This window comes from Gobius niger, assembly GCF_951799975.1.
Source record: "Gobius niger genome assembly, chromosome: 6".
NCBI classification, from domain to species: domain Eukaryota; kingdom Metazoa; phylum Chordata; class Actinopteri; order Gobiiformes; family Gobiidae; genus Gobius; species Gobius niger.
This window is the reverse complement of record NC_136857.1, coordinates 30,892,079-30,904,300: the sequence shown is the minus strand read 5'-3', so window position 1 is coordinate 30,904,300 and position 12,222 is coordinate 30,892,079. Positions and strand designations below refer to the sequence as shown.

Genomic DNA, 12,222 nt, shown 5'->3' with positions numbered 1-12,222 from the left:
ACGAAATGCTAAACAATGACACTAATTTGGAGTGAATCGGACACTATGGGGGGGCTGATCAATTATCAATCAATGATCAATACCTCAAAAACGAAGTGCGCACAAATGCTAATTTCGTGTGCACAAACGTGCACAAACGAAGCACAAACGAATGACACTATTTTGAAGCAAATCTGACACTATGGGGGGGCTAACTTCACACAGGTCATCTACAACCCACCTCCACGCGCTCCTGCACAAGGGGGGCTGGCGAAGGAAGTAGAGCAAACTGAAGTCTGAAGCCCATCCGACCGCTCCACATGCAGAGAACAACGAGAGTGGCCTCAGATCACGCAGAGTCTCGTTCAGATATCGCGTTCATTTAAAGCTTATCCTAAATAAAAGTCATTCACCTCCTGCTGTGTTTCCTTTACTCCAGAGACATCATTCTTCATCAGAGAAAACTTTCCCATTTGTTTGTTCAAGTTTGTGAGATAAAACACGTCCTTTTAAATCATTAGTTTGTTCTGAAAAGCATCAAACATGAGCTCTATTTTAGGGGCGATGCATAACTTTAATAGTTTCAGTCATAGTTTATTTGTTCAGATCTAAAGAGGAGAGAGGAGGGGGCGAGGAGCACGTTTCTGATCACAGCAGACTCGTATCCAATCACCTGCGCGTGAGCCGCGGACAGGTGGGTGTTTTCCCATCATGCACGGGGCCGTGGAGCCGCTGCAGTTGCCTCTGGAGAGATGCAGCGGCTGATCAAGTCGGCTGCTCTCGTTGGGGTCTCACGATCTTTCCGTGCCCCACGTGCCCGTGACATCAGAGCCCGTCTGGAGCAAGTCGGACAGAAATCTAACCGGCATGCACCGTGCGTCTGCAGTCAGCTGTCAAAACCGTCTGGCTCATCTCAAACACACCTGTTGTTCTCTGCATGTGGAGGGTCGGATGGGCTTCAGACTTTTTTTTCTCCGCAGCCGCATCTCGAACACACCTGTTGCGGTGATCTGCCGTCTCCTCCCCGCTTGGTTTCCGCCCTCCACACCCGAGGCCAGGCGGAACAAATTTGCAATCAGGAGCGCATAACCGGACTGTTGATAATGACGCGTATTCTCTCCAGTGTCGCGCACCGGGAGCAGCCCCACAGCACGGCAGGAGACTCAACCAACACAAATGAACCTGAAGAGGCTGCGGGTGAGCTCCAGCGCGCGCTTCTGTCTGTGCTGAAAGCGGTGTTCATTTTGTCAACACATTTTATTTTTAGTCTTTTGACTGAAAAATTTGGGGGGGGACAGGAGACACCATGTGAATGGTGATGAACAGACTACAGATAAATTAAATATTGTATCATGATAAGACAAAGTCTGCAGTAAGAAGAAGAGGATAGCGTGTGTCTTAGCTTTCAAATGAGGTGTTACACAGGCCTATATAATAGCCAAAGAGGACAGAATGCATTTGGTTTAGGCGGGTGGTAAGAGGTTAATTCATAATTAAGTATGAATGTTAAAATCCTTAAAGGCTAAAAAAACAAACAAAAAAAACCCCACTAAAACATAAAGAATAAAATGTGCTAAAATCCTATTTATCTGATTCATATATAAAATACTGTAAAAGCTACATGCTTGAAAGTATATGGTTTATTTATGTATTCTGATTGCCCCTGTACTGAATACTTACCTGTGTATTGTATTTTTACTTTATATTGGGTATTTTTTTTCTGTTGAGTCACTTCTGGTAAGTGGGAATAAAAGGAGGAAAGACAACTTCCTGCCTCTTGAGTAAATTCCTGTTAACTTCAGTAGTGAGTCACGTCAGGTGTGGGAGCCCGCCTGACAGTCACAGGCATGCTCGAAAAGCTCACTGTAGTTCATAAACACTGATACAAATACTTTATATCAGTTCTCAGTCGTGCTGGTGGTGAACTTCTTTCACCAAAACAACACAGACACATCATTTTCCAGATACTAAATCACAAATATTATCCAGCATTCACCGATTAAAAATGAGCTTTTGGCTAAACAAATGTATTTCTAACTAATCTTTTCCCAAACAGATCAACAATTCAACACTATTAAATGTCATTCATGGCACTTTACTGTAGTGTTTGTTCTCCCTGTGCAGAAACTCAAGTATCATGATACAGACTGCTGTTGTAGCACATGTTGATTTTTGGCTGAGAACTGAGTCTAAATGACAGTGACCATAGAAACCACTAGGTGTCAGCAGAGACCTGAGAGCTGGGTTTTCTGATCAGACCGTTTAGATTTGAGTGATTCAGACTAAACTAAAGGCTGCTATTAAAATCAAATCTAGCCCACACTGTGCTGGTGTAGGTCTAATGTCCCTCTGACACACGTGTTTGTTATTCATCATGATTCCTCTGTTTATTATGACTTGTTGTTTCGCAGATGTTCCTGTTTGTCCCTGAGCGCTTCTTGAGCTGATACTGAGTCAATGTCTCCATTGTTGATAAAGTCCTATGTCTTATCTTATACTCATGGTCCTGTCACAGAACTCACGCTCCGTTCCAAAAACCTCTCGGTGTCACGTGACAGTAGGCGCTCCTCAGGGTAGAGGAGGGACGGTCCCCCTGCTCCTCTCACTCAGCCGTGCGCACCGGTCACACCTGGAGCTCCGGGCTCCGCGGGCTCCGGGAGGAGACATGAATCACTGGGCCCGTCGGAAGCGGCTGGTTCTGTCCCTGCTGAAGCCGCTGCTCAGCCTGTCGCTCGTGTGCGCGTCCTTCCACATGCTGCACCGGCTCACGGAGAAGGACACGGGCTTCAGACTGAGCACCGAGGCTCCGGAGGACGCACAGGAGGACGCGCCGCGCTCACCCAACGCCACCGCCGCGTCGTGGGACGCGCAGGTCCTGAACTGCAGCGAGGACGCGTCAGTGCGCGCGCAGGACTGGTTCCGCCGCCTGGACTCGCGCTTCCATCAGTTCGTGCTGCACAGACACTGCCGTTACTTCCCGCTGCGCATCAACCACCCGGAGAAGTGCGCGCGCGGCCCCGTGCACCTGCTCATCGTGGTCAAGTCCGTGATCGAGCAGCACGACCGGCGCGAGGCGGTGCGTCAGACCTGGGGCCGCGAGCACGAAAGCGAGGACGGGAGCGTGCGCACCGTGTTTCTGCTCGGGAGCGCGGCCGACGGGAAGGACGCGCGGAACTTGCAGCGGCTGCTGGAGTACGAGGACCGGCTGTACGGGGACATCCTGCAGTGGGACTTCATGGACACTTTCTTTAACCTCACTCTCAAAGAGGTCAACTTCCTCAAGTGGTTCAACACCTACTGCCCGCGCACGCGCTTCATCTTCAAAGGGGATGATGACGTGTTTGTCAACACGCACAACCTGTTGCAGCTGATCCGCTTCAGGTCCGAGGAGCGGCTGGACGCGCAGCTGTTCGCGGGTGACATCATCTCCAAGGCCGGGCCGATCCGGAACCGTCAGAGCAAATACTACATCCCCAAAGAGCTGTACGACCGGCCCTACCCCCCGTACGCGGGCGGAGGAGGCTTCCTCATGTCCGGAGCCCTGGCCCGCAGCCTGTCCGGGGCCTCGGAGGCCGTGCAGTTATACCCCATTGATGACGTGTTTCTGGGCATGTGCCTGCAGCGGCTGGGCGTCAAACCGGAGGCGCACGCGGGATTTAGGACTTTCGGGGTGACGCGGCGGAGGCTCAGCCCGATGAACCGGGAGCCGTGCTTCTACAAACAGCTCATAGTCGTGCACAAGCTCAGCGCGCACGAACTCATGCGCATGTGGAACGTGACGCACGAGGACGGTCTGGTATGTGCGCGCGCCACCGCTGTCTGACCTCTGACCCGCACTGTGCTCCTGCTCCGTGGTCACAGGGACAGCGGGGTCACGGGTCACGCCTCCTCTGCCTGTGTGGAGCTGATGAGTCTGAGTAGCCCAGCTCAGACTGTCCGGTGTGGAGCCACAGCAGGAGGACGTCATAACACTGAACACACCTTTCTGACCCTGCCTCAGACTCTGCGGACTCTGGAGAGGCCGTGGCTCATGGTCAGTCATGAAGTGACCACACATCCTGAGCCTGTTGAAGGAGCAGACAGAGGGGCAAAAGGAGTTCACTTTGAGATACAAAGTGCCAAACTGGTCAGGGAGGATCTCTGGTTCCTGCTCTTCTCAAGAAGCCCATAAGCAACAGAGAAAGTCTATGTATCAAGTTACCAGTGGTCACTTTCAGGCCATACCTTCATCCTCAAGGTCAAAACATCAGCCTTTTAATTCTCTTTATTTTTGTGTGTGTCATCGTCTTAGGAGTTACCTAGGCCCTTGGACCAAATGGGACCGAGTCGGAGAACAATATCATGGATTTTTCATGGCTGAATAAGGTGAACTCTGAAAAACATAGTTCAGTTGGAATCCTAGGAGACTTTCTTTGATAACGGCTCAGGTTATTGTCCGCTGAAGCCAAATGTGACACTTGTATAACAAAGTGAACCAACCGGCCTGAAAATTCCTCTGCTCCAGTTCATCAGTAGCTAAAGTTTCAGTTTGAATGAATAATAAAGTGTTTGGGGAGATTCACTTCTGCACATTTACTTTTGCCAAGACAGCCCTGATTGTAAAACGCATCCGCCACCAACTTCTCACATAAAGGTTTGAAAGAAAGATTTTGTGTTCATCTGTCTTCTGTACACGCCGCCCATCAGCTGTAGTTTACTGAGATAAAAAGAACTGATAATGAAATGTAAAATAGGGGATTTCACCCAACACACACAGCAAATATACATATATTTATTATATTATAGATTACTGATGTAAATGAGTTACACATTTAATTTAGAAATAAGACATTCTAGGCATAAAAAAGGCCACAATTGCCTATATTTTCAGCGATCAAATCTATGGCTAGGGAAATTGTACATATATGGTTTTATTATGTTGATATATTAGGCTACGAAGATGTTTTCAGGAAGGATTTTGGATCTGGTTTAGTTTTAGAAAAAGCTATAAGTGGAAAAAAAAAAAAAAAATCCAATGTGTCCTTGTTTTTTGGGTTCAAACCCCGGATTAAGGAAGTAATTTGATATTGAAAACAATCCTGTGAGTCTGAAAAGTGTGGAGTCTTAAAGAGTGGATTGAAGTATTGAAGTTGAGTCTCTTTGTCTGCACATGCGCCCTGTGTACACTGGATTTCTCCCGTCTTTAGCCGCTGCTGTCTCCCACAAAGGAAATGACCATATTTGGATGTCAGTATTTGGGAATGAATAAGCGTTGGAAAGTGTTATGGGTATTTCTCGGTCATGATAAGAAGTCATAAAACAAGCATCACGAAGGGACAGTTTACTCTTTTTAAAACTCTGACATTGTTAGATGTTCAGGAGCAATGTGGAGCCACGGCGCCCCCTAGTGAGGCTGCAAAACGCAATGAGACAACCAACCGTGAGGAAATGACACAATGTGTGACTGTTTTATTTTGACAAAAGACAACTTAGAAGTGCAAGGAAACACGACGCACATGGGCGAGTTCACAGAGGGGCATCATGTGCAAGTTTTATTGTTGTTCCCTCATTTCTTTTTCAAATTACAAATACAAAAATACAAGCACAGCTCCAAGATCACCTGGTAGATTGTGAGAACATCCACATGTTTAGACTCCGGCTCAGAAACAGTTCAGACTTTAATGAGGTCTGTTTCTATTCGATCTACAAGTTCTAACACTAAATTGAGATTCCTTTACTTTGCTTTGGTAACAGCAGAGTCATTCCCCGCTCTCAGAGATGTGCTGCTTTTCAACATTCATCAAATAGTATTTCATTTAAAAAAAATGACGTAAGGGAACTTTTTTTTACAGGTGCACTGTTCAACATTTTAAGTTGGATTATAAATATGAGTTTGACCTTTCAGTGACCCAGCAGATGCTTGGTTGTTAGCATAGCTCCTTCACTTACCATCCCAATGCCCTGTAGGACGCTCCAGGATCGATTGTTTTTTAGGTTTTCACTGCTGACTGAACTGTATCCATGGTTACATATACATTCCATTCCGAAAACCTACCGGCAACCTTAAAAAAACTGAAATAAAATAAATCCTGAAGCATCATAGGAGCCACCAGGATAGAACGGTGCTAAGCTCACCTCCCAAACAGCTGCGGAGTCACTGAAAGGACAAAATCGCACTAATGTAATTAATTTTTATTTACATAAAAAGTTGCATAATGCACCTTTAACATATAAACAAAGCGAGCAGCATTACCCACAACTGTGTATGTGATACACAATACTTCTCCAACGTTATTACAATATTAAACATTCTCCATTTCTCCATCTGTGAGATCAATAAAGTATCATCTTATCTTATTCTCAAAGAAAGAGTGAGAACAATCTTTCTGAAACATTCACTGTGTCCACGACATACAGCATCTGTGTCACGGCCAGATTCCACATCCTCATCCATTCCACATCCATCCAGGTTTCCATTGTAGTTGGTGGGTTCGCTCCAAAGGCCACAGCTCGAAAAATATGGATCGTACTAAACAGGAAAGATCTATTTAGTTATGTATTCTACCCAATATAACCCCCATACTGTATTTCCACTCTGTAGGTGTTTGCTACCACTCACCAAAACAATCACACGTCATGATATAGATTTATTGCCCATGTTCAGGGGTGTAATGGTACACAAATATGACATTTCGGTCATCAGTTTGGTTCAGTGTTTTTTTGGGTACAAACAAGAAAATAAACTTGTTTGTACCCAAAGAAAATAAAGGCTAAAAGTTTAAAAATAGAGTATCAAAAATAATTGAAAGAAACCCATTTAGGTCTCACATTACAACACTTTTCTGTAGATTTATCCATATTAATAGATTGTTTATTCTGGTCAATCAACTTCTTTATCTTTCAGACTTTACAAATAAAAAGTATAAAACTGCACTTTAGCTCAGGGACAAGGACCATTAGTTGGAGCGATGACAGGCAAAGTAAGGCCAAGTGCACAATGACAACAACAAAAGCACATAGAGGAAGTGATGTCAGATGTCAGATGGAGTCCAAACCTCCACCCACACACTGGCATTCTGAAGTCTTTAAATACTCTGGATCGTTCAAAATCCAATCAGCATCAAGGTTACACTGATAAATAATAGACGAAAATACGTCCAAGGTGCAGTGTATTACTCGATAATGTCCATATATACAGACAGCATCATACAAGGGGGCGTGACCAAGTCGAGGGGTAGAAAACCGCTCTTGCTAATACACAAAGTGCTCCACCTGGGGATCAACATGTCAGGTCCTCCAGAACCATCACGCTGAACACGGGGGTTCCCCAAGGCTGTGTGCTGAGCCCCCTCCTGTTCACTCTGCTGACCCATGACTGCACTCCAAAGTACGACTCAAACCTCTTCATCAAGTTTGCAGACGACACAACAGTGGTGGGCTTCATCAGCAACAGAGACAAGTCAAACTACAGGAGTGAGGTGAGCACAGAACAATCTCTCTCTAAATGTGGAGAAGACAAAAGAGATTGTTGTGGACTTTCGAAGAACAGCATGCTCCTCTAACAATCAACTGTGCTGCTGTGGAGAGGGTGACCAGCACTAAGTTCCTGGGTGTGCGCATCACAGAGAAGCTCTCCTGGACCATGTATACTGCATCACTGGTCAAGAAAAGTAATCAGCGTCTCTACTTTCTCCGCAAGCTGAGAAGAGCCAGAGTCCCAGCCTCCATTATGTCCAACTTCTACAGAGGGACTATAGAGAGCATCCCGACCAGCTCCATCACCGTGTGGTTCTTCTACAGAGGGACTATAGAGAGCGCATCGTGAGATCAGCAGAGAAGATCTCCCGAGAAGATCTCCCCTCTATTAAGGACATGTACTCCACCCGTCTCAACCGCAAAGGGGACCCTACGCACCTTTCACACAGTCTCTTCAAAGTAATGCCTTCAGGGAGGAGACTGTGGAATCTACGGGTCAGTTCCAGTAGATTTCCCCCCCCTCACATGGTGCATGTGTTAGCATGTGTAGCATGAAGCATTGACTTTCTGGTTAACATTGTCCATTTTTTAAGTATCTATGGGCTGTTGAACCACTTTGCCCCTCTCCATGTCGCTGTATCTTTAGTAAGTAGAAATGGAGCACTTTACTGCACGGACGTCGAAGTGCTTCTGGCGTTATTACGCCTTACAATATAGTTCCCCTTTTTATCAGCTTAGAAAATGTTTTAATTTTGTGTAACTATACATGGATCATGTAACTCTTCACAAAGCCCTATTTTAAAAGGGAAAACGTGGAAGAGCTTGGTCGCTTCTAACTTAACTTCTGTTTGGCAGAAAAGGCAAAGAGAGAGAGGGATATTGTACATCCAATTACACATTGGAGATCTTTTTTTTCCACTCAAATTTGGCTGTAAATACTGTTTAAGTTAGCTTTGCCCGTTAGTGTGCTAGCTTCTTCTTCGTGATTCTATTAGTGTGTATGGGCTATATGCACAGTGACCCCACGTCATTTCCGCCTGGACAGTCAGCCAGAGGCTGTCCTTCCTGTCTGTCATCTCTTCCCATTAAAAATTAGCAGGTCCCACAGAAATGAAGCAATAGCTTAAGATTTGGTAAAGGACAGCGAGTAAAAGTTCGGATGTGGCTGGAGCAGGTTAAAAAATATTACGTGAGACGTAACGACTTCACTGGAGGAAACGTCCGTGTTCATAACGGTGGATGTTTTTGTCTTGAAGCTAACGCGGCTAACAAAATAAAAAATAAAACTAGCGCAAAGTTTTGAACGAGCCAGCGCAAAAAAGAATCGTCCTGTTAGTAGTTTAAATAATATTTACTTGTTTACATGTTATATTATCATTTTTCAACACTAGCCTTTAGCTCTAAGATAAAAGCTCCTACCTTACGACAGCAGGCGTTTCCTTTGGGTGCTGGATTCACAGCGAACATGATGTTTGTAATACGTTGCTGTGACTGTCCATCAGTAACTCGTTGTCCTTAACCAGATCCTGAGCTATCGCTATTTTTGTGTGGGAACCTGCTAATTGTGAACGTAAACGACCAGCGACAGGAAGTGCTGCGTCTGGCTGACTGTCCAGGAAGACGTCACGTGGGGAAACTGTGCATATAGCCCATTGGTGACTCTGACCCGTAGGCTGGAAAGTTGTAATTGTGGTTTTCTGGCCAGAGACACCAGGGGGAGATGAAAGACCCCCAATCCTCCCATTAACACTTGTACTACCCCAGAGGGACTATGAAAAGGATTTATTAAGGTTTATAAAGGTTCAATACTTGTGTGTACCGTTACCCCGTTAATGTTCACGCAGCTTTTCTCTGCAGTTTCCCTTACACGCCAGGGAAAAACACCTGTCTGCTCCTACATATAAATATAGTTAGTGATATAAACAGTCCAGAGCTGAAGGTGGGTGTAGTCAGCATTGACTTTATGCAGCGGGGCGGAGTCAGCAGGTGTGTGGTGGAATAAGTGGTCAGGCGTGTGAGTTTGGTGTCTCCTTGGCTCGGCGAGGGGAACCTCTTCAGCGTTTGTTGGCTGTGCTCCTGTGAGCCGGTGCCAGAGCCGGGATCCTGCTGCCTCTGCCCAGGGGCCGGCCCCGGGGCCCCACTGTCCAGCTCTGCTTGGGTCTGCTGCCACCCGCCGCTCGGCCTGTACATAGGAAACATCACATCAAGACAGGTCCCTGTGCTGTGGGGGGACAGGGGCTCCAAAAGTGGTTAGTAACAAAGGAAACTTAACACTGTGCTTAAAGAGCATGGCAGGTTTTTATGCTTTTGTAATTATGACAGATGGATCTGCTGTAACTAATAATCAGCAGTTTAAAGGTGCATTATTCAATTTTTTTAGCTGAAAAAGTTGATAATAATGCGTATTTGACCTTCCAGTGACGCAGAGGTTCTATATCACGCTCAGAGGCCACCAGGATGGAAAGTAAAGGCGCTAAGCTAACTACCCATACGGTCAAATACACACCAAGATGAACTTTTTTCACATAAAAAGTTGCACAGTGCATCTTTAATGAAGAAAGTGATTGCTTTTAATCTAAAATGAAAGTTCATGACATAGATGGAGGGAAACTAGAATTCTGACTCACTATAAACTTATCACACACCAATGAAGTCCAGCCAAAATCAGGTCCATATGGATGTTTTTTCACAGCAGCTTGTTCAGGAGAAGCGAAAAACGGCACTTGTTGCTAATGTTAGCATGTAGCATGAAGCTAATGTAGTTTCCTTGTTAGCATTGTCTGTTTTTAAGTATTTATGGGTTATTGGACCACTTTGGGAGAAAGTTCAGTTTGTTTTCCCTCTGGCTGCTTCGAACATGACCATATATGGGCAATGAGGAGTGTAACTTGATCGATACACATTCACCTTCAATACTTCTGTTACTGCTCGAAAAGTTGCGAGACTCCTCACATTACAGTCCATGTCCATGTGCCCAGTCCCAGTGGGAGTAGCGAGGGCGGTGCGGACAGTGTGAAAGGCGTACCTTGTAGCGGTTGCGTCCTGGGCAGCAGCGTGGGGCGGCGGGGGTTGTGTTTACAGCCCTCGCGACTCATGAGGTGTGTCTTCCAGGCCTGCGAGGGGACAAAGAGCTCAGTCTCCTGTACTCACACACTGCAGCCTTATGCCCAGAGTGAGCAGTACCTTCTCTGCACCAGCCTATACCCCCACCATCACTCTGCTCTGCTCTCTCTTCATGTGCCCAAACTTAACTTCAGGTTTCATTTAGGTGCTGTGTCTTTCACTTTTTATCAGTATTTTGGCTTAGTACGTTCAATTTTGGACACTGAAATGAAACATTGCTGTACACGTTACTCAAAAATAAAATCTAATTAAACAAACCACAAATGAAAACCTGGCTTTGTCCATTACAAGATTTTGCCACCACAAATATTGTCCATTTTGATGCAGAAAAACACCTAAGTTCCAAACGATAATATTAAACAAAAGAAAACTTGAAACACTTTTACAGTATCTATGCAAAAGTTTCAAACAGATCTTAGTTTAAAGTGAAAAAAAAAGTCTAAATAAATTTTACATTTAATAGTTCGCGGTGACACAACATTCTACTTTAGTTTAATCAATGAAGTTGTTTTGTATAGCCCAATATCACAACAGGGCTGCACCAATCATGAAAACAATGAAACAAAACAAACAATGCAGTGTCCGAGCAAATGTAGTGTCCAAATAAGCGTCAGACGAAACTGGCGTTTTGGGGGTCTGTAAACGAACATTTTCCATCCAGGTCCCAGAGTGGAAAGATCTCAAAATGTTGTTTACCTGGCTCTGTTTTTACGCCGTCTCTGCAACTTTTGCTAAAAGATGATGTCACAACACCAGCATTATGTGTGATTATAATCCACAAACGTTTACTGTGCATGCGCTATCTACATCTTGTTCTATTATCTGTGGAGGCGTCACAGCGCCACACAGAGGTCTGGTGCTACTTTAATCACATTCACCTGCAGTATCTAGAATTCTTTTGATCATAACTAGGGCTGCGTACAGTAAAACCAAAACAAAAAAATAGATACCAGTACTTAAAGCAGTACTAAGTAACTCTTCCCCCTAGAGGCCATAAGCGCAACTGCAGGTGTAGTAGCAAGTTACAATTTTTTTACTTTTTAATTGTCTTGGGGAGTAAATACTACGCTGACAGGAAAGGCGAAGGGAGAGAGGGTTACTGTGCATCCAATTATACAATGGAAATTTTTTTTTTTCACTCAAACTTGGCTGTAAATACTGTTTAAAGTGAAGTTTGCCTGCAGTTAGCTTTGCCCGTTAGCATGTTAGCTTCTTCTTCGTGATTCCACTTGTGTGTACTGCTTTCTCCGGACCGGTGGCAGTCAAGTTGCAAACATGGTTTTCTGGCCAGAGACACCAGGGGGAGATGAAAGACCCTCCAATCATCCCATAAACACTTGTATTACCCCCACAGGGACTACGAAAAGGATTTAATAAGGTAAACACGTTACTTAGTACTGCTTTAAACGTTTATACCATTACCTGAATGATACTTTTTTCGATAGCAATACTAAAGTATTTGACTAGAAAACAGAACAATAATGTTCATTCATTCCATAAAAGACTATTTATTTTAAATTTGTATAATTTATTTGAGCTGTTGAACCTAATCACTTCCTTTAATGGACCCAACAGTATCAAAACATGGTTAGTAAAGATGCTTTCGATACGTTTATTCTCTTTTTTTACACCAGTAGTACCTAAACGTTTAGCCCTCATCATGAC

At 44.8% G+C, this 12,222-nt stretch overlaps 2 protein-coding genes across 2 annotated transcripts in view; one reads left to right on the top strand and one right to left on the bottom strand.

Annotated features, from left to right (window-relative positions):
- The first annotated feature begins 2,367 nt into the window (after positions 1 to 2,367).
- On the top strand, positions 2,368 to 3,877 carry b3gnt7l (UDP-GlcNAc:betaGal beta-1,3-N-acetylglucosaminyltransferase 7, like). Its single transcript, XM_079558673.1, has one exon. The coding sequence runs from the start codon at positions 2,462 to 2,464 to the stop codon at positions 3,800 to 3,802; it is 1,341 nt and encodes a 446-aa protein (XP_079414799.1). The 5' UTR covers positions 2,368 to 2,461; the 3' UTR covers positions 3,803 to 3,877.
- Positions 3,878 to 9,169: 5,292 nt separating this feature from the next.
- cep104 (centrosomal protein 104) overlaps positions 9,170 to 12,222 on the bottom strand; it is a 55,824-nt gene continuing 52,771 nt past the window's right edge. The window contains exons 21-22 of the mRNA XM_079558009.1: positions 10,460 to 10,547; positions 9,170 to 9,616 (exon numbers count right to left, since the gene is read on the bottom strand). Of these exons, the coding sequence (XP_079414135.1) occupies positions 9,489 to 9,616; positions 10,460 to 10,547 (216 nt within the window). The 3' untranslated portion in view covers positions 9,170 to 9,488. The remainder of the gene's footprint in view (positions 9,617 to 10,459; positions 10,548 to 12,222) is intronic.

Excerpts from the sequence above, each read along its gene's own strand:
- b3gnt7l (XM_079558673.1), top strand. The coding sequence starts at position 2,462 with ATGTCTTATCTTATACTCATGGTCCTGTCACAGAACTCACGCTCCGTT.